The sequence below is a fragment of the Bufo bufo genome, chromosome 9 (genome assembly GCF_905171765.1).
Source record: "Bufo bufo chromosome 9, aBufBuf1.1, whole genome shotgun sequence".
Taxonomy (NCBI): Eukaryota; Metazoa; Chordata; class Amphibia; order Anura; family Bufonidae; genus Bufo; species Bufo bufo.
This window is the reverse complement of record NC_053397.1, coordinates 62596430-62617770: the sequence shown is the minus strand read 5'-3', so window position 1 is coordinate 62617770 and position 21341 is coordinate 62596430. Positions and strand designations below refer to the sequence as shown.

The following is a 21341-nucleotide window of genomic DNA, read 5'->3' as shown; positions in this document are numbered from 1 at the left end:
CTCCTCCACTGCTTCCACCAGCTCATCCGGTCAGCCACACACCTTCACCACCAACTTCAGCATAGCTCGGGGTAAACGTCAGCAGGCCATTCTGAAACTCATATGTTTGGGGGACAGGCCCCACAGCGCAAAGGAGTTGTGGCGGGGTATTGAACAACAGACCGACGAGTGGTTTCTGCCGGTGGGCCTCAAGCCAGGCCTGGTGGTATGCGATAATGGGCGAAATCTCGTGGCAGCTCTGGGACTAGCCGGTTTGACGCACATCCCTTGCCTGGCGCATGTGCTGAACTTGGTGGTGCAGAGGTTCATTCACCACTACCCCAACATGTCAGAGCTGCTGCATAAAGTGCGGGCCGTCTGTGCGCGCTTCCGCCGTTCACATCCTGCCGCTGCTCGCCTGTCTGCGCTACAGCGGAACTTCGGCCTTCCCGCTCACCGCCTCATATGCGACGTGCCCACCCGGTGGAACTCCACCTTGCACATGCTGGAGAGACTGTGCGAGCAGCAGCAGGCCATAGTGGAGTTTCAGCTGCAGCACGCTCGCGTCAGTCGTACTGCCGAACAGCACCACTTCACCACCAATGATTGGGCCTCCATGCGAGACCTGTGTGCCCTGCTGCGCTGTTTCGAGTACTCCACCAACATGGCCAGTGGCGATGACACTGTTATCAGCGTTACAATACCACTTCTATGTCTCCTTGAGAAAACACTTAGGGCAATGATGTTAGAGGAGGTGGCCCAGGTGGAGGAGGAGGAGGAGGATGAGGGCTCGTTTCTAACACTTTCGGGCCAGTCTGTTCGAAGTGGCTCAGAGGGAGGTTTGTTTAAGCAGCAGAGGACAAGTTCACAAGTCGCCAGCCAAGGCACTGTACTGGAGGACGAGGAGGATGAGGAGGAGGAGGTGGAGGGGGACGAGGATGACGCAAGTTCACAGCGGGGTGGCAGCCCAGGCCCATCACTGGTGCGTGGCTGGGGGGATACGGTGGACGATGACGATACGCCTCCCACAGAGGACAGCTTGTCCTTACCCATGGGTAGCCTGGCCCACATGAGCGAATATATGCTCCAATGCCTGCGCAACGACAGCAGAGTTGCCCACGTTTTAACGTGTGCAGACTACTGGGTGGCCACCCTGCTGGATCCCCGGTATAAAGACAATGTGCCCACTTTAATTCCTGAACTGGAGCGCGACCGTAAGATGCGCGAGTACAAGCGCACGCTGATAGAGGCGCTCTTGAGAGCATTCCCACATGTCACAGGGGAACAGGTGGAAGGTGAAGGCAGAGGAGTGGCAAGAGGTCGCCAACGCAGCTGTGTCACGGCCAGCTCATCTGAGGGCAGGGTTAGCATGGCAGAAATGTGGAAAAGTTTTGTCTCCACGCCACAGCTATCTGCACCGACACCTGATACGGAACGTGTTAGCAGGAGGCAGCATTTCACTAACATGGTTGAACAGTATGTCTGCACACCCCTCCACATCCTGACGGATGGTTCGGCCCCATTCAACTACTGGGTTTCGAAATTGTCCACGTGGCCAGAGTTAGCATGTTATGCCTTGGAGGTGCTTTCCTGCCCGGCGGCCAGCGTTTTATCTGAACGCGTATTCAGCACGGCAGGGGGCGTCATTACTGACAAGCGCAGCCGCCTGTCCACAGCCAACGTGGACAAGCTGACCTTCATAAAGATGAACCAGGCATGGATCCCACAGGACCTGTCCCTCCCTTGTGCAGAGTAGTCCTTATTAACTGCCTAAAACATGTCTTGTTGTGCTACGGGCCACTTCTTTATTTGATACAAATTTTATGAAACCCACAGTTGAATGAAACTCTTCTCTGTCTGGGCGCCGGGGCCTAACCAGATGAAAGTGGCCGGTTAAACTAACGGGTGACATGAAGCCATAACCTCTGCCATGCTACCTCTGTCTTCTGTCTGGGTGCTGAGGCCTAAGTCAAATAAAGCGGTCTTCTGCTGTGCTGGGGGATATGAAGCTAATCTCTGACCTCTCTCCTCTGTCTGGGTCCAAAGGCCTAAATCACTGAAAGAGGCCTTCTCCTGTGGTGTGTGATATGATGCCAGAATATGTGCTGTGGGGCCTCTCTCCTCTTCCTGGGTGCAGGGGTCAAATAAACTAAATTGTGGCCTACTCCTGTGGTGGTTGATATGATGCCTGATTCTCTGATGTGGAACCTCTCTCCTCTGTTTGGGTGAAGGGGTCAAAGTAACTAAATGGTGGCTTCTCCTGTGGTGGCTGATATGATGCCAGAATATGTGCTGTGGTGCCTCTCTCCTCTTCCTGGGTGCGGGGGTCAAAGTAACTCAATGGTGGCTTCTCCTGTGGTGGCTGATATGATGCCAGAATATGTGCTGTGGTGCCTCTCTCCTCTTCCTGGGTGCGGGGGTCAAAGTAACTCAATGGTGGCTTCTCCTGTGGTGGCTGATATGATGCCAGAATATGTGCTGTGGTGCCTCTCTCCTCTTCCTGGGTGCAGGGGTCAAAGTAACTAAATGGTGGCTTCTCCTGTGGTGGTTGATATGATGCCTGATTCTCTGCTGTGAAACCTCTCTCCTCCATCTGGGTGTAGGGGTCAAAGTCTTTCAAAGTCGCCTTCTCCTGTGCTGATTGATATAAAGCTGATGGTTGTGCCATCTGACATGGTTGCCAGGGTCTGATTCAATGGGGGCCTACTCCTGTGGTGGGTGATCTAAATGCCTGATTCTCTGCTGTGAAACCTCTCTCCTCCGTCTGGGTGTAGGGGTCAAAGTCTTTCAAAGTCGCCTTCTCCTGTGCTGATTGATATGAAGCTGATGGTTGTGCCATCTGACATGGTTGCCGGGGTCCCATTAAATTGGGGCCTACTCCTGTGGTGGGTGATCTAAATGCCTGATTCTCTGCTTTGAAACCTCTCTCCTCCGTCCGGGTGTAGGGGTCAAAGTCTGTCAAAGTCGCCTTCTCCTGTGCTGATTGATATAAAGCTTATGCTTGTGCCATCTGACATGGTTGCCGGGGTCTGATTCAATGGTGGCCTACTCCTGTGGTGGGTGATCTAAATGCCTGATTCTCTGCTGTGTAACCTCTCTCCTCCGTCTGGGTGTAGGGGTCAAAGTAACTAAATGGTGGCCTACTCCTGTGGTGGGTGATATGATGCCTGGTTCTCTGCTGTGGGACCTCTCTCCTTTGTCTGGGTGCTGTGGTCAAAATAATAGTAAGTGACCTTCTCCATTGGTGGGTGACTTGAAGCCTGATTCTGTGCTATGGGACCTCACTCCAATTAATATTGTTTAATTTTTATTTATTTTATGTTAACTCATCATTTCCCTATCTACATTTGTTTGCAGGGGATTTAACTACATTTTGCTGCCTTTTGCAGCCCTCTAGCCCTTTCCGGGTGTGTTTTACAGCCTTTTTAGTGCCCAAAAGTTCGGGTCCCCATTGACTTCTATGGGGTTCGGGTTCGGGATGAAGTTCGGGTCGAGTTCGGATCCCGAACCCGAACATTTTTCGAAAGTTCGGCCGAACTCGTCGAACCCGAACATCCAGGTGTTCGCTCAACTCTATTCGTAGTACTTCATCGGTAGTCCGTCCCCGGGCCTGGGCTTTTATGGAGGGGTGAGTCTTTAAGGGCTTTCCTCAGTTCAACAATGTTAAAAGGACGGGACAGTGCCTGTGATTGCTCTCACTTTAGCTTGGGCAGCTCAAGTTTTGAGAGACATTGCGTCATGTCTGAGAGTTTAGCTTGGCTTTCAGAGGTGGATATCCCCAGGCTTAGATTATATACAGTACAGACCAAAAGTTTGGACACACCTTCTCGTTCAAAGAGTTTTCTTTATTTTCATGACTATGAAAATTGTAGATTCACACTGAAGGCATCAAAACTATGAATTAACACATGTGGAATTATATACATAACAAACAAGTGTGAAACAACTGAAAATATGTCATATTCTAGGTTCTTCAAAGTAGCCACCTTTTGCTTTGATTACTGCTTTGCACACTCTTGGCATTCTCTTGATGAGCTTCAAGAGGTAGTCCCCTGAAATGGTTTTCACTTCACAGGTGTGCCCTGTCAGGTTTAATAAGTGGGATTTCTTGCCTTATAAATGGGGTTGGGACCATCAGTTGCGTTGAGGAGAAGTCAGGTGGATACACAGCTGATAGTCCTACTGAATAGACTGTTAGAATTTGTTTTATGGCAAGAAAATAGCAGCAAAGTAAAGAAAAACTAGTGGCCATCATTACTTTAAGAAATGAAGGTCAGTCAGTCAGCCGAAAAATTGGGAAAACTTTGAAAGTAAGGGCTATTTGACCATGAAGGAGAGTGATGGGGTGCTGCGCCAGATGACCTGGCCTCCACAGTCACCGGACCTGAACCCAATCGAGATGGTTTGGGGTGAGCTGGACCGCAGAGTGAAGGCAAAAGGGCCAACAAGTGCTAAGCATCTCTGGGAACTCCTTCAAGACTGTTGGAAGACCATTTCGGGGGACTACCTCTTGAAGCTCATCAAGAGAATGCCAAGAGTGTGTAAAGCAGTAATCAAAGCAAAAGGTGGCTACTTTGAAGAACCTAGAATATGACATATTTTCAGTTGTTTCACACTTGTTTGTTATGTATATAATTCCACATGTGTTAATTCATAGTTTTGATGCCTTCATAGTCATGAAAATAAAGAAAACTCTTTGAATGAGAAGGTGTGTCCAAACTTTTGGTCTGTACTGTAGCTGGGTATAATATTCTGTGAAACATGTCGCTATTTGCTCAGTTTGGTAAACCGTTTGTGCCGGAGAGGGCTGTATTTTTTGGATATAGGAGTGGGCTTTCCGTTGGGACAGCATAAATTTAGAGGCCTTGTCGCCATGAGCACAGTATTTAAACTTGGCTGACAAGAATAGCTTTGCCGACTTAGTGTTCAGCAAGTTTTTCATTTGTGATCTAAGAAGATCAAGTTGCTTTAGTGCTTCAGATGTCTGTCTTTTTTTATGCAGGGATTCCGCCCTGAATATCTGGCTCTGTAGATCAATTATGTCTGCCTCTCTGCGCTTTTTGAGGTATGAGCCTAGGGAAATAAAGTGTCCCCTCACCACTGCCTTATGCGCTTCCCAAACCGTTCCAAGGGATATTTCTGGGGAGTCATTGAGAGCAAAATACTCTTCAATCTTCTCCTTTATGCTCTCCAAATGTTGCGGAGTGTGCAGGAGAGTTTCATTGAGTCTCCAAATCATTTCTTTTTTTGGGACATTAGTCAATTGGAAGCTCATGAAAACTGGTGCATGATCCGACAACAATATGGAGCCAATTGATGTCTTAGTACAGTAAGGCAGCAGTGAGGTGGACACAAAGATATAATCAAACCTTTGGTAGGATTTGTGCGCCGGTGAGTAATAAGTATAGTCTTTTTGTCTCGGGTGAAGGGCCCTCCAACTATCAACTAGTCCTATGTTGGTAATGTTTCTTCTGATAGACCTCAACGCTACATGTGAAATCGATGACCTCCCGAGGGAAGTATCCATGTCTGGGAAAATAGCCACGTTCAAATCTCCACCTAAAATTGTTCTGCGAACCCCTGGAGTAGTGCCAGTGTATTTCCTAACCAGGCCGCCTGTGCCGTATTCGGTACATATATACTTCCAAATGTACACTGCTCAAAAAAATAAAGGGAACACTTAAACAACACAATGTAACTCCAAGTCAATCACACTTCTGTGAAATCAAACTGTCCACTTAGGAAGCAACACTGAGTGACAATCAATTTCACATGCTGTTGTGCAAATGGGATAGACAACAGGTGGAAATTATAGGCAATTAGCAAGACACCCCCAATAAAGGAGTGGTTCTGGAGTGGTAACCACAGACCACTTCTCAGTTCCTATGCTTCCTGGCTGATGTTTTGGTCACTTTTGAATGCTGGCGGTGCTTTCACTCTAGTGGTAGCATGAGACGGAGTCTACAACCCACACAAGTGGCTCAGGTAGTGCAGCTTATCCAGGATGGCCCATCAATGCGAGCTGTGGCAAGAAGGTTTGCTGTGTCTGTCAGCGTAGTGTCCAGAGCATGGAGGCGCTACCAGGAGACAGGCCAGTACATCAGGAGACGTGGAGGAGGCCGTAGGAGGGCAACAACCCAGCAGCAGGACCACTAACTCCGCCTTTGTGCAAGGAGGAACAGGAGGAGCAGTGCCAGAGCACTGCAAAATGACCTCCAGCAGGCCACAAATGTGCATGTGTCTGCTCAAACGGTCAGAAACAGACTCCATGAGGGTGATATGAGGGCCCGACGTCCACAGGTGGGGGTTGTTCTTACAGCCCAACACCGTGCAGGACGTTTGGCATTTGCCAGAGAACATCAAGATTGGCAAAATCGCCACTGGCGCCCTGTGCTCTTCACAGATAAAAGCAGGTTCACACTGAGCACATGTGACAGATGTGACAGAGTCTGGAGACGCCGTGGAGAACGTTCTGCTGCCTGCAACATCCTCCAGCATGACCGGTTTGGCATTGGGTCAGTAATGGTGTGGGGTGGCATTTCTTTGGAGGGCCGCACAGCCCTCCATGTGCTCGCCAGAGGTAGCCTGACTGCCATTAGGTACCGAGATGAGATCCTCAGACCCCTTGTGAGACCATATGCTGGTGCGGTTGGCCCTGGGTTCCTCCTAATGCAAGACAATGCTAGACCTCATGTGGCTGGAGTGTGTCAGCAGTTCCTGCAAGACGAAGGCATTGATGCTATGGACTGGCCCGCCCGTTCCCCAGACCTGAATCCAATTGAGCACATCTGGGACATCATGTCTCGCTCTATCCACCAACGTCACGTTGCACCACAGACTGTCCAGGAGTTGGCAGATGCTTTAGTCCAGGTCTGGGAGGAGATCCCTCAGGAGACCGTCCGCCACCTCATCAGGAGCATGCACAGGCGTTGTAGGGAGGTCATACAGGCACGTGGAGGCCACACACACTACTGAGCCTCATTTTGACTTGTTTTAAGGACATTACATCAAAGTTGGATCAGCCTGTAGTGTGTTTTTCCACTTTAAATTTGAGTGTGACTCCAAATCCAGACCTCCATGGGTTAAAAATTTGATTTCCATTTTTTTATTTTTGTGTGATTTTGTTGTCAGCACATTCAACTATGTAAAGAACAAAGTATTTCAGAAGAATTTTTAATTAACTCAGATCTAGGATGTGTTATTTTTGTGTTCCTTTTATTTTTTTGAGCAGTGTACATACCTGCTGTCCTATTACTCCCTTAAAAAAGATATACCTGCCCTCTGTGTCGACAAGGGATGAAAGCACCTCAAAGGGAACATGCCTGTGGATTGCTATGCTAACCCCTTTAGAGGCAGAAGTCGGTGAGGTACTATGAAACCACTGGTGTCACCCCACTAAACTGTTTTTGTTTTTTTTTTGGTTACTTTTAATCCCTATACTGCGATTTATGCATACATACTGTAATTAATCATTTTGGTTCAGCAGATTATGTTAAAAACGTACTGCGCCGTACCTGTCTTCAGTCGGCGCAGGCGCACTGAGAGGCGGACGCTCGCTCGGCCGCTCCATCCTCAATGCGCCTGCGCCGATGACATCACATCTACACCCGGCGCAGGCGCATTGAGAAGGGGGACGCTCGCTCTGCGCTCCTTCCTCAATGCGCCGGGTGTAGATGTGACATTAAGGATGGAGCGGCCGAGCGAGTGTCCGCCTCTCAGTGCGCCTGCGCCGACTGAAGACAGGTACGGCGCAGGAGCCAGATTTCGAATGCAAACAGGGCCAGCAGAGAGAGATCCCGTCCGCTGGCCCTGTCAATCAACATGCGGAGGGGGTGTCTTTAGGATAGGAGGATGCGGCTGCTACCAGCAAGTAGCCGCCCTACTTGCTGGTAGCAAGGTAATTTGCATATTTTAAAAGTACGTTTTTAACATAATCTGCTGAACCAAAATGATTAATTACAGTATGTATTCATAAATCGCAGTATAGGGATTAAAAGTAACCAAAAAAAAAAAAACTGTTTAGTGGGGTGACAGAAGCCCTTTAAGGAACAACTGGTGGTTCTCATGAGTAGTTATGAGAATCGTGGGCGTAGGCTGCCACCTAGAGGATCTAGAGGGGTGGGCAGGCAGCTAATGCAATACAGGATCAACAAAGGGTTAAATGGCATTAATCTAACCAAAGTGCAAAGTAGAGATAACATAAGGCACATATGTTATTAAACCTTAGGCTTATGCAATATATACTCAGTCTTTTTCAAGTGTAGGACTGCAGGAACAGTGTTTCTCAAATCTTCTCCTCTGACGCTGTGGTCGCCCCGAACTCATCGGTGTCCAGGGGGTAATCAATGGCAAAGCTGGAAGCTGAGTAAGTTCTTAAACCGGGTTCCAATCCTCTATCTGCAGGTCCGCAATGTCCAGCTTGTCGTAGATTCTTCTTAGGTCTGCTGGTGATCTGACCGTGATCGTCCTATCTGGGAATTTTATCAGCAGACCAAAGGAATACAGCCATCGGTAGGTTATCTTGCGGTCTCTCAAGATGTCCAATAATGGTTTGAGCGCTTTCCTCTTTCTCAGGGTCAGCGGTGAAAGGTCCTGGTATATCAGGATATTGGAGCCTGCGAAAGAGACAAGCGGCGTAGATCTGGCTGCTTTAAGTATGCTTTCTTTTGCCTGGAAGCTGTTCAGTTTTCACACTATATCTCTTGGGGGTTCAGTTGGGCCTGGCGGCGCCAGGGCTCTGTGAGCTCTCTCCAATGTGAAGTCCAGGTTTTCGCCCTCCTGTATTAAACTTTTGAAAAAGTCCGCCAGCGTGGGCATAATGGCGTCCGCCTGTATGGATTCCGGGAAACCTCTGAGTCTGAGGTTATTCCGCCTGCCCCGGTTGTCCTGATCCTCAATCTGACTGTACAGAGAGTTCAGGTGGGCCTGCACATGGTCTATGGGAGATCGCAGTGTTAAAGTCCACAATGGACGCTTGTGCAGTTTCCAGCACTTCCACTCGGTCACTTTGCTGCTTGAGATCCTGTTTTAGTTCTTTAAGCTCCAGGACCAGTGGGTCTAGTGCCTCCGCTAAAAGCTGTCTCATGAAAGCCCTAGAGACAGGCAAGTCCTCTTTTACAGCAGGAGCAGCCGCTTCACTGCCGTCCCCTTCATCGGAGTCGGAAGCCTCCGGCGTCTCTGCTCTCGGCGCCATCTTGTCAGCTCTGCTCATGCTCTGGGGACCCGCTTTCCTCACAAAACGGTCCAGATCTCCTTGCCCTGGTAGCGATTTGCCGGTCCCAGGGGTCTCCTTAGCTAATATGCCTGCACACCAACGATCCTCTGCAGACCTCACACGGGTGCGTGCATCCGACTCTGCTGCTAGGCTCCGCCCCCCCACAAAATGTTTTACATGCCCACAAATTTTTGGCAGCATTTGTACATTATATACAAGTAAATATACATGTAAATATAATGTTTCCTAACAATTTTCCCTCTAAAATCGATTTTATATTTGGTTTTGTGCGTATTATTGTCAGTCTGTAAAGCATCGGACAACATCGTTCCCAGCAGCGACCTGGGAGCCCAAGATGCATCCAGATATCCCCCCCATGCTGTTCCCGAACCATTTCGGTGGTGTTTCCATCAATTTTGCAAAATTGCATTAGACTTGTCAGTAAAAGCAAAAAAAGGAAGAGACCACTGTGGTACTCAGCAGAAGTGGCACAAATCATTAAAAATAAAAAGCTAGCATTTTGGAATTATAAAAAAAACCAGAGCAATGAAGATAAGGAAATCTACAAGATTAGGCAGAGAGAGGCCAAGCAAGTTATAAGAACTTCTAAAGCGCAGGCAGAAGAAAAACTAGTTCAGTCTATGAAAAAAGGGGATAAGACATTCTTCAGATATATAAATGAAAAAAGGAAATTAAAACAAGGAATAACTAAATTAAAAACAAAGGACGGAAGGTATGTAGAAGAGAATAAAGGGCTAGCCGACTGCCTTAATGAATACTTCTGTTCAGTTTTTACAAAAGAAAAAGGAGAAGGACCTCCACTAGAAAGGATGACTAATAAATCATTTGATGCATGTATCTTTACAGAGGAAGATGTTCTAAGTTTGCTGTCTAAGGTGAAGACAAATAAGTCACAGGGGCCTGATGAAATACACCCAAAATTATTAAAAGAGCTTAGTGGTGAGCTGGCAAAACCGCTAACAGATTTATTTAACCAATCATTAGTAACAGGAGTCGTCCCGGAAGATTGGAAATTGGCAAATGTCGTGCCCATTCACAAGAAAGGTAGTAGGGAGGAATCGAGCAACTATAGACCAGTGAGTCTGACATCAATAGTAGGCAAATTAATGGAAACCCTATTAAAGGATAGGATTGTGGAACATCTAAAATCCCATGGATTGCAAGATGAAAAACAACATGGGTTTACTTCAGGGAGATCATGTCAAACAAATCTTATAGATTTTTTTGACTGGGTGACTAAAATAATAGACGGCGGAGGTGCAGTAGACATCGCATATCTAGATTTTAGTAAGGCTTTTGACACTGTCCCACATAGAAGACTTATCAATAAACTGCAGTCATTGAGCATGGACTCCCATATTGTTGAGTGGATTAGGCAGTGGCTGAGTGACAGACAACAGAGGGTTGTAGTCAATGGAGAACATTCAAAACAAGGTCATGTTACCAGTGGGGTTCCACAGGGATCTGTACTGGGACCAATTTTGTTTAATATCTTCATAAGTGATATTGCAAAAGGCCTGGATGGGAAGGTGTGTCTTTTTGCTGATGACACAAAGATATGTAACAGGGTTGATGTTCCTGGAGGGAAACGCCAAATGGAAAAGGATTTAGGAAAACTAGAAGAATGGTCAGAACTCTGGCAACTAAAATTTAATGTGGATAAGTGCAAGATAATGCACCTAGGGCGTAAAAACCCAAGGGCAGAATATAGAATATTTGACACAGTCCTGACCTCAGTATCTGAGGAAAGGGATTTAGGAGTAATTATTTCAGAAGACTTAAAGGTGGGAAGACAATGTAATAGGGCAGCACGAAATGCCAGCAGAATGCTTGTATGTATAGGGAGAGGTATAAGCAGTAGAAAGAGTGAAGTGCTTATGCCGCTGTACAGAACACTGGTGAGACCTCACTTGGAGTATTGTGCGCAGTACTGGAGGCCATATCTCCAGAAGGATATAGATAATCTAGAGAGAGTTCAGAGAAGAGCTACTAAACTAGTACATGGATTGCAGGATAAAACTTACCAGGAAAGGTTAAAGGACCTTAACATGTATAGCTTGGAAGAAAGAAGAGACAGAGGGGATATGATAGAAACTTTTAAATACATAAAGGGAATCAACTCGGTAAAGGAGGAGAGCATATTTAAAAGAAGAAAAACTACCACAAGAGGACACAGTTTTAAATTAGAGGGGCAAAGGTTTAAAAGTAATATAAGGAAGTATTACTTTACTGAGAGAGTAGTGGATGCATAGAATAGCCTTCCTGCAGAAGTGGTAGCTGCAAATACAGTGAAGGGGTTTAAGCGTGCATGGGATAGGCATATGGCTATCCTTCATATAAGATAGGGCCAGGGGCTATCCATAGTATTCAGATATATTGGGCAGACTAGATGGGCCAAATGGTTCTTATCTGCCGACACATTCTATGTTTCTATGTTTCTAATTTCTGAACTTTTCCTATGAACCAGGCACCCTCCCCTCTTCAGAGCAGGGGGTGCGTGGTTTAATGCTCGGGTTCTCCCATTGACTTCCATTATATTCGGGTGCTCTGTAGAGCACCCGAGCATCCCGATGTGTTTGGCCCAAGCACCCGAGCACTTTGGTGCTCGATCAACAATAGAGCATATGATGAATTTAGTCATGCAGCACTTTTTAGAAAAGTACACTTTCTTGCAGAAGGTGCTGCCATGTTCCAGATGACTGTCCTTGCATTCTTTTATGGTAAGTACAGGCCGTTATAGACTCCATTAGTGATGCTGGCCTAACCATAAACCCTGAGAAGTGTGCAGTGTGTCTAGAGGAAGCAAAATATCTGGGCTACATTATTGGTAAAGGGCTGGTTAAACCCCAGATCAATAAAGTAGAGGCGATACAAGACTGGCCTAGGCCCTTAACGAAGAAACAAGTCAGGGCCTTCCTTGGCATGACAGGGTACTACCGCCGGTTCGTACCGAATTTTGCCTCGATGGCAGCACCATTGACTGACTTAATGAAAGGCCCTAAGTCAGTAATGGTAAAGTGGACCCCAGAGGCAGAAAAAGGCCTTTCAAAGCCTAAAGTCCGCTCTCTGTCAACAGCCGGTGCTCATTTCCCCGGATTTCAGAAAAGAGTTTCTGGTCCAGACTGATGCATCTGAGACAGGCTTGGGAGCGGTCCTGTCACAAGTGATAAATGGGGAGGAGCACCCAGTGATGTACCTAAGTAGGAAGTTGACGCCAGCAGAGAAAAATTATGCCATAGTGGAACGAGAGTGTCTAGCCATTAAATGGGCTCTGGAGTCACTTAAATATTACCTGCTGGGTAGGAAATTTCTGTTGGTAACAGATCACGCTCCTTTAACTTGGATAAAACGAAACAGGGAGAAAAACGCAAGAGTGACCAGGTGGTTTCTCTCCCTGCAAAATCTTAATTTCAAGGTTGAACATAGGCCGGGGAAATTACAGGGGAACGCAGATGCTTTGTCCAGGATACACTGCTTGTTGGCTAAAAATATCCAGACCTCCGGTCTGGAGAAGAGGGGGGGGGGGGATATGTGGTAAGGTGAACAGAAAAGTGTATGGTAAAGTTCTGGAAGGGGTGTATATCCCACCCAGCTTCCTCAACTGGGTGAGGTAAATAAAATCCAGGACAGGTTTTCCCCTAGCCTGAGGGATCCCAGCTGAAGCCAGCTGGGATCATCAAGGGGAAATAAAGCCCAGTCCAGGCTGTCAGTCTGGGGAGAGGAATGCCTGGAGAAAGCCTGGGAAGCTGGCTGCCCTGCTGGCTAGAGAAGCCGAGTTCTCTGTGTGACCTGTGTTCAATAGGTGAGCTAGGATCCTCACTGTATTAGCCAGGGCCCAGACGGGCAGGTGTTTTTTTCAGTTTGATTTATGTTTTGTGGTGCTGGACCTTCACCTTACCCAGTGAATTATAACTGGGGTTGCCTTTATTGCCGGAGTGTGATAAATAAAGCAGCATTTGGACTTTAACCCTGTGGTCTGCAAGAGAATCTGTCATCGCCGCCCAGCCTGAGAGTGTAACCCCTTACAATCTTTATCAGCAAAATTGCAGAAAGCCTCGATGGTAAGGTGTGTCTTTTTGCTGATGACACAAAGATTTGTAACATGGTTGATGTTCCTGGAGGGATACACCAAATGGAAAAGGATTTAGGAAAACTAGAGGAATGGTCAAAAATCTGGCAACTAAAATTTAATGTTGATAAGTGCAAGATAATGCACCTGGGGCGTAAAAACCCAAGAGCAGAATATAAAATCAGTGATACAGTCCTAACCTCAGTATCTGAGGAAAGGGATTTAGGGGTCATTATTTCAGAAGACTTAAAGGTAGGCAGACAATGTCATAGAGCAGCAGGAAATGCTAGCAGAATGCTTGGGTGTATAGGGAGAGGCATTACTAGTAGAAAGAGGGAGGTGCTCATGCCGCTCTACAGAGCACTAGTGAGACCTCATTTGGAGTATTGTGCTCAGTACTGGAGACCATATCTCCAGAAGGATATTGATACTTTGGAGAGAGTACAGAGAAGAGCTACTAAACTAGTACATGGATTGCAGGATAAAACTTACCAGGAAAGATTAAAGGACCTTAACATGTATAGCTTGGAAGAAAGAAGAGACCGAGGGGATATGATAGAAACTTTTAATACATAAAGGAATCAACAAGGTAAAAGAGGAGAGAATATTATAAAAGAAGAAAAACTGCTACAAGAGGACATAGTTTTAAATTAGAGGGGCAAAGGTTTAAAAGTAATATCAGGAAGTATTACTTTACTGAGAGAGTAGTGGATGCATGGAATAGCCTTCCTGCAGAAGTGGTAGCTGCAAATACAGTGAAGGAGTTTAAGCATACATGGGATAGGCATAAGGCCATCCTTCATATAAGATAGGGCCAGGGGCTATTCATAGTATTTAGTATATTGGGCAGACTAGATGGGCCAAATGGTTCTTATCTGCCGACACATTCTATGTTTCTATGTTTCTGCTGTCCCTGCTACTAAAAGCAGCAGAAGCCGCACAAGCAGTCAGTTCGGTATCATCAAAACGTTGGAGAAAATTTCAATATGCTACACCAGGCTGCGGCAAATCAGCAAATGGGAATGTACCGCCTTAACACTCAGGTTCAGTCCTACCTGGACTCTGGCCTTTCTCTGGTACATACCGTGTTCTTTGACCACATGGGCTTCTGGGCAGGCAGGCTGGAACAGTGGCCCGAACTGGCCCAGCATGCTCTCTCTCTTCTCTCTTGCCCAGCTTCCAATGTTATCTCAGAGAGGGTTTTTAGAGCAACAGGATGGGTTGTGAAGCCCAAATGGACCAAGTTGCCTTTGACCAGGGTACAAAACATCACTTGAACGAGGCATGGATCCATGAGGATTTTTACACTACTGAGACTGAGGCCAATGAGATCTGCCCTTGCTAACAGTGCCCCATCATACAACTGCCGCTGTATGCTTACCTTCCATTATGTTCTGTACCGTGTGGCTACTACTGCTGCCACCCTCATAAAACTGAAAATGTCTTTCTGGCTGCCTATCATCATGTTCCATACCGTATAGCTGCTACTGCTGTTGCTGCCATCATGTCACTGTGCTGTCTGTCTGCCTATGTTCGTGTTTTGTACTGTATGGATGATGCTGCTGCTACCAACACTATTCCCTGCTGCTAATCCCCTACTGTCACTTCCATTACTGCTAAACAGTCGCAATTACTTCTGCTACACACATCTACTGCCTTGACTGTTCCATGTTGTGCTGCTACATGTGTAACCACACACCACTATTACCATACTCTTCCCACAGACACTCGGTAATGCTGCTGCTCCCAATTAAAAGGCAGAATTTTTCCATGCTTGTTCCGAACATACCACTCATTCTTCTGACAAATAATACTTGTTCATGTATAAATACAGGCAGGTATTCTGCCCCCAATAATGCATAATTTTTAGATACTTTTGCAGAACAAGCCAGTCTTTCTTCTTACATTGACATGTGAGTGTGCATAAACAACAGGGATTTGCAACTGTTGAGGCCTAATTTTTGGATGCTTAGTCCCAACAAGTAACTGTATTTTTCCCATAACACCGTGTGGGTTCAAACAACATTTGCTCCCAAATGGACGCTTTCTAATATGATAAAGCATAAAAGATGCGATGGTGTTGGTGTGATTTTAAATGTTGTTTGTTAACACAAACACGCATTTACCCACAACTGTGTATGTCAGTGTCACTATTTCTATTGCTCTCATTAAATTCAAGAGCTTGGGCGGGCAAAAAGAGCAAAAATTAGCAAAAAATTTACAAAAAGAGATAGTCACAAATTTTCCTGTCCGGGCTCCAGCGGCGAGATCTCCAGCCTTGGAGCACCTGCGCTGGGAGAGATGCGCTGCTAAGCCATGCCCCCTGGTGACACGACAGCATCCTTAGCAACAGGATGCAATACTCTTTCTCCCCACAGCGGGAGTGTGCTGTGGGCTGATTGCTCAGCTGTTCTGTTCTTGTGTGCTAGTGTTCTGACTAATGAAGTGTGTGAGTCATGACCTATCAGGTTCTGATTCTGGGACTTGGTGTTCTATTTAAACCCCTTCCTGGCCATATACCAGTAATAGTTTTTTGGGGGGCTCACTAGCTCGGTTCCGAGTTCTTGAAATCATTTGAATTTGTTTGTGCTTTTGACTTTGGCTTGTCTTTTGACCACTCTCTGTCTCACTTTATTTCTACTGTGCATCCCGTCTGATATTTAATCTTGGCTTGTCTTTTGACTACTCTCTGTCTATTGTTTTGCACTGCGTTGTCTGCCTGGTTCTGACACATTTTCGTATGACTATATCTGTGTGTTGTCTTTGTCTCTTGGTGTCTGTCTGTCTCTGCACTTTAGTAGCATAGGGATTGTCGACCAGTTGGGGTATTGCTGCCTAGGGCTTCAAGTTCAAGTAGCTAGGGAAAGTGGGCTGGGTTCCAGGTCAGGGCTCTCTGTACATGTCTGTCCCTACCTACAGGCATTACAGAAATAACATTTTCATAAAAAATCTGAGTATCTGAATCCTAGGAGATTGGAGGGTGTTTTATACCAATTTTCAGGGGAAATTTGAGCAACTTCAATTAGTATAGAATCAATTTGGCCACTAATTGTTAAAAAAAAAAAATATGCTGAATCAGAAACAAATTTCAATAAATTCCTCCCTGAAGAAAGAGACAATGGTTAATGTCTTCAATTCTGGTAATCTTGGGTAGTTATCCATGGTGGTGTATACCAGAGAAGGGCTTACTGCAAGGATCTGGGGATAGGGCAGAAAAAAGGAATAAAGCCTTTTCGGGTAAATTATAAGGGTTGTGCTAAGTTTAAAAGTTATCCCTTATCCATAGGTTAGGGGATCGCTAATTGATTGCTGGAGGTCCAATAGCTGAGACCCCATCTGATCCAGAGAATGGGGGTCCCGTTCCACCCGATCTGATGGAGTGCAATACGGCTATATTCAGTGCATTCATAGAGAATGGAGCATGCCTGACCTGCCACTCCATCAGATTGGAGAATGCGACTCCCCTTCTCAGGGCTGATAGGAGTACCAGTGGTTGGACCCTCATTAAAACCTTGAATGAGAGAAAGAACTGTAGAATTACCAACATTTAAAATAGATAACATAATAATGGAGATAAGGCTGCTGCTGCTGACTGAATGAGATGAATCGGTGAAAATAAATGGTGGAAGAATTAATCTACAGTGTTGATCCAGAGGAAGGCAAGAACTCTCGTTCTCATAACAAGCAATATTTTAACGTTCTCTAAAATGAGTTGGGGGAGGTGAAATAATGAGTGAAAATTTTATTTTACTGAAAGAGTAGCAGATACGTGGAACAAACATCTAGCAGATGTGGTTGGAAAATCAAAAGTAAGTGAATGTATACATGCCAGAGATAAACCTGTATCTGTCTTAAGAGTAAAAAGAAAGGAAATAAGGACATTGTTCTGCCGTAATTTTTTTGTGTATAACACTTTGCCCTAATAACTTTCTAGCCATATTCACAGCACAGGTTCAATTACTTCAACCTCACATTAAATTTTCTTATTTTGACAGCTGGAAAGCACTGCCTCAAGTCTTTCACCGGCTCAATGTTTGAATGGCACTGTTTTCATTGATAGCACAGTGGGCAATGACACTTTCTTTCTGGTAACTTGGCAAACTGCGGTACCGAATATTAATTTGGAAGATCCAAAAGGGATTAAATATACTGCATCACAATTCGCCAGTGACACCACTTCTAAATCATCAAGGCTTGCCATCCCAGGAACAGCAGAGGTAACACTTTCCCATTTCTAATTTCAAAGTAATCAATTGTATTTCAACTAAAATAGTCTTACAACAAATATTAAGGGGGAAATTATTAAAACTGGTGTTTTCCAGGCCAGTCTTAAGTCCCTCTGCGTTGCTGGAGGAAGCGCCAAAGTTATGTGGGGGCCCAGTCCTCTACATAAGTTTGGCTCTTCCTCCAGCAGGCCGTGCGACAGACTTAAAGGGTTTCTGTCACCCCGCAAAACTCTTTTTTTTTTTTTTGGATAGTTAGATTCCTCATAGTGCGATATAGCAGAATATAATGCTCTTACTTACTTTCATGCGGCCGATTCTTTATAAAACGAACTTTTATAATATGTAAATGAGGGCTCTACCAGCAAGTAGGGCGTCTACTTGCTGGTAGCTGCTGCAGAAATCCGCCCCCTCGCCGTGTTGATTGACAGGGCCAGCCGTGATCTCCTCCTCCGGCCGGCCCTGTCAGTAATTCAAAAATCGCGCGCCTCGCGTCATTCGGCGCAGGCGCTCTGAGATGAGGAGGTTCGTATCCTCAGCACTCCCTCAGTGCGCCTGCGCCGATGACATCACCGAAAGAGAAGACGTCATCGGCACAGGCGCACTGAGGGAGTGCTGAGGATACGAGCCTCCTCATCTCAGAGCGCCTGCGCCGAATGACGCGAGGCGCGCGATTTTTGAATTACTGACAGGGCCGGCCGGAGGAGAAGATCACGGCTGGCCCTGTCAATCAACACGGCGAGGGGGCGGATTTCTGCAGCAGCTACCAGCAAGTAGACGCCCTACTTGCTGGTAGAGCCCTCATTTACATATTATAAAAGTTCGTTTTATAAAGAATCGGCCGCATGAAAGTAAGTAATACCATTATATTCTCCTATATCGCACTATGAGGAATCTAACTATCCAAAAAAAAAAAAATGAGTTTTGCGGGGTGACAGAAACCCTTTAAATCTACAACTCCCTAGCTGACATAGAAATAAGCCATTTTAAGTTGCAGTTTTTGTCGCACACAATTTTGTGGCAAAATCGCTAACACCACTTTTCTGAAGTAGCAAGAAAAAGGGCGTGGGTAGGGAAGCGGGCAGGCAGGCCTAGCTCATTGATTATTTTCTATGGCAGTTTTTACTTTGGAAGTGGTTTAAATCTAAGCCAGCAAGGGAGCTGGTGTAGATTTAAGTCTGTCACACAGCCTGCTGGAGGAAGCGCCAAACCTATGTAGAAGCTTGTGTCTCTACATAACTTTAGCGCTTCCTCCAGCAGCTCAGATGGACTTAAGACCGGCATGGAAAGTTTAACATATCTCCATTTCTTAAATTATCTTTTAGCAGTTATTGTTCTATTTTTCTAGTAAAAAGCTCCAAATCCTCTTTATAAAAATACAGTTAAATGATAAAACTCAGTCTGCCTGCAGTCATCAATAGGATAAGCCTAGTAGCTCGCGGGCAGCATGCGGCCCCCAGAGCCAAGGCTTGCGGCCCCCGTCCTCCTGGACAGAAACACAGCTGATCGTGAGATCAGCTGTGTTTATGCCAGCAGCGCCGCACGATGGATCATTGCAGCTCCTGCTCCCGCACTGTAGCAGGAGCAGGTCTGCTCCCAGCTGTCGGTGACAGCGGGGGAGCTGAGGAGAAGGCAGAAGCAGTGTATCAGCGCTTCTGCCTTCCCCTCATATAGGTGAGCGGCGCAATGTGCAGCGTGGACCCAGCTTGGGGTCAGAGGAGTGCAGAGCTGCAGGGTGAGGAGACCCTGATCAGCTCTGCTTGTGTACAATGCCCCCACAGCAGACTGGTTTCCCCTGTAACTGGGGCTCCTTTAGATGCCCCAGTTACCGTGGAAATAGTGCAAAAAAAAAAGTATGTGTCCACAAAGATCTTTCAGTGACCTCTTGGGGACTAATTATGTGGAAAAAATATATAAAGTATATAAGTTAAAAAATTTGTTTAAAATAAAATTGGAAAAAAAATAAATAAAACACAAATAAAATAAAAAACAAATAAAATACAATGTGGCAAAAAAATAGAAAATTATGTAAAAATACAAAAATAAAATACAAATAAAAGAAAAAAGTAAAAGGAAAAATTGCTAAATAAAAGTGTCCCCTAACAGTCTTTTTATAATCCCTTGGGGGACACATTATGTGGCAAAAATATATTTAAAAAAAAATAATAGAAAATTGAAAATAAAAAAATCTAATAAAATACAAATAAAATAAAAAAATAAAAAGTGCAAAATAGTGGAGTGCTCATTGTCCCCCAACAGTCTTTTTATTACATCTTGGGGGACATATTTTGTGGCAAAAATATATTTAAATAATAAGTAATAAACCAATTATAAAAAATAATAATACAATAAAATATTAATAGAATACAAATAAAAGCAAAAAATAAAAAGGAAAAAGTGAAAAATTAACTAAAAGTGTCAGTGACCCCTAGAGGTCTTTTTAAAATTAAAATTAAAATAAAGTTAAAAAAGATAAAAAATAATAAAATACATCACATCAACCAAAACCGTGGCCATTATCGCCCCATTAACTTGAAACTATACGTATTATATAACAAAACAACAGACACAAAATAGGGAACTAATTATAATAATTCATTTTGGTGACAGTTTGCATATTAAAGAATAAGGAGCTATAGTTTGAAAAAAAATAACTTTTTAAAAATGTTTTGTACAGTTTCCCAAAATAAATCTAAAAAATAAATTATAAGGGCCTATGTATCAAGGGAAAAATTGTTGCAAAAAATATTTTAGTATTCCCAACACATTAAAAAGTTACAACCGTTCGAGCCACCACGTGCGCTCAATCACAAAAAAAAAGTGTCTGTTCAGGCCTGGTTATTAAAGTGTTAACCAATAAGTGCTTTCCCCACTAGTAATGGAAAATGCTTACTGGTTATTGCATGGCGTCTGTAACTAGCAGGAGGTGGTAATAACTGTCCTCTTATTTGCGGCCCCTTGAAATTGAGCGATGTGACAATGCGGCCCTCAGACCAAAAAAGGTTGTGCACCCCTGGTATAGACTGTATGCATTAACTAATATTATTCAGGTCAGTTCTATTTCTTTGCTGTAGATTTGGAAATGTATATCAGAGAAACAGAGTTCAAATATATATATAAATATATATATATATATATATATATATATATATATATAAAGTAGAAAGGTGTGGGCAGCACAGCTGTCTGTAAGGTGCAGTCGGAGTGCCAGTGGCTGTGGGGGCGATCCACCTCCAATGTAGATAAATGAAAAAATTCCACAGCACTTCCAAGGCGTAAAAAGGTAGAAAAGGCTTTATTCACTAGACCCGCGACGTTTCGATCCGCTTTCTGGGATCTTTCTCAAGCAGTGATCGTCACTGCTTGAGAAAGATCCCAGAAAGCGGATCGAAATGTCGCGGGTCTGGTAAATAAAGCCTTTTCTACCTTTTTACGCCTTGGAAGTGCTGTGGAATTTTTTCATTTTTTTATATATATATATATATATATATACACTGCTCAAAAAAATAAAGGGAACACTTAAACAACACAATGTAACTCCAAGTCAATCACACTTCTGTGAAATCAAACTGTCCACTTAGGAAGCAACACTGAGTGACAATCAATTTCACATGCTGTTGTGCAAATGGGATAGACAACAGGTGGAAATTATAGGCAATTAGCAAGACACCCCCAATAAAGGAGTGGTTCTGCAGGTGGTGACCACAGACCACTTCTCAGTTCCTATGCTTCCTGGCTGATATTTTGATCACTTTTGAATGCTAGCGGTGCTTTCACTCTAGTGGTAGCATGAGACGGAGTCTACAACCCACACAAGTGGCTCAGGTAGTGCAGC

The 21341-nt window shown here is 45.0% G+C and overlaps 1 protein-coding gene across 1 annotated transcript in view; it reads left to right on the top strand.

Moving 5' to 3' along the window:
• Positions 1 to 21341, top strand: part of LOC120978990 (calcium-activated chloride channel regulator 1-like) — a 126520-nt gene that overhangs the window by 88030 nt on the left and 17149 nt on the right. Inside the window, exon 10 of the mRNA XM_040407475.1 lies at positions 17279 to 17500. Within this exon, the coding sequence (XP_040263409.1) occupies positions 17279 to 17500 (222 nt within the window). The remainder of the gene's footprint in view (positions 1 to 17278; positions 17501 to 21341) is intronic.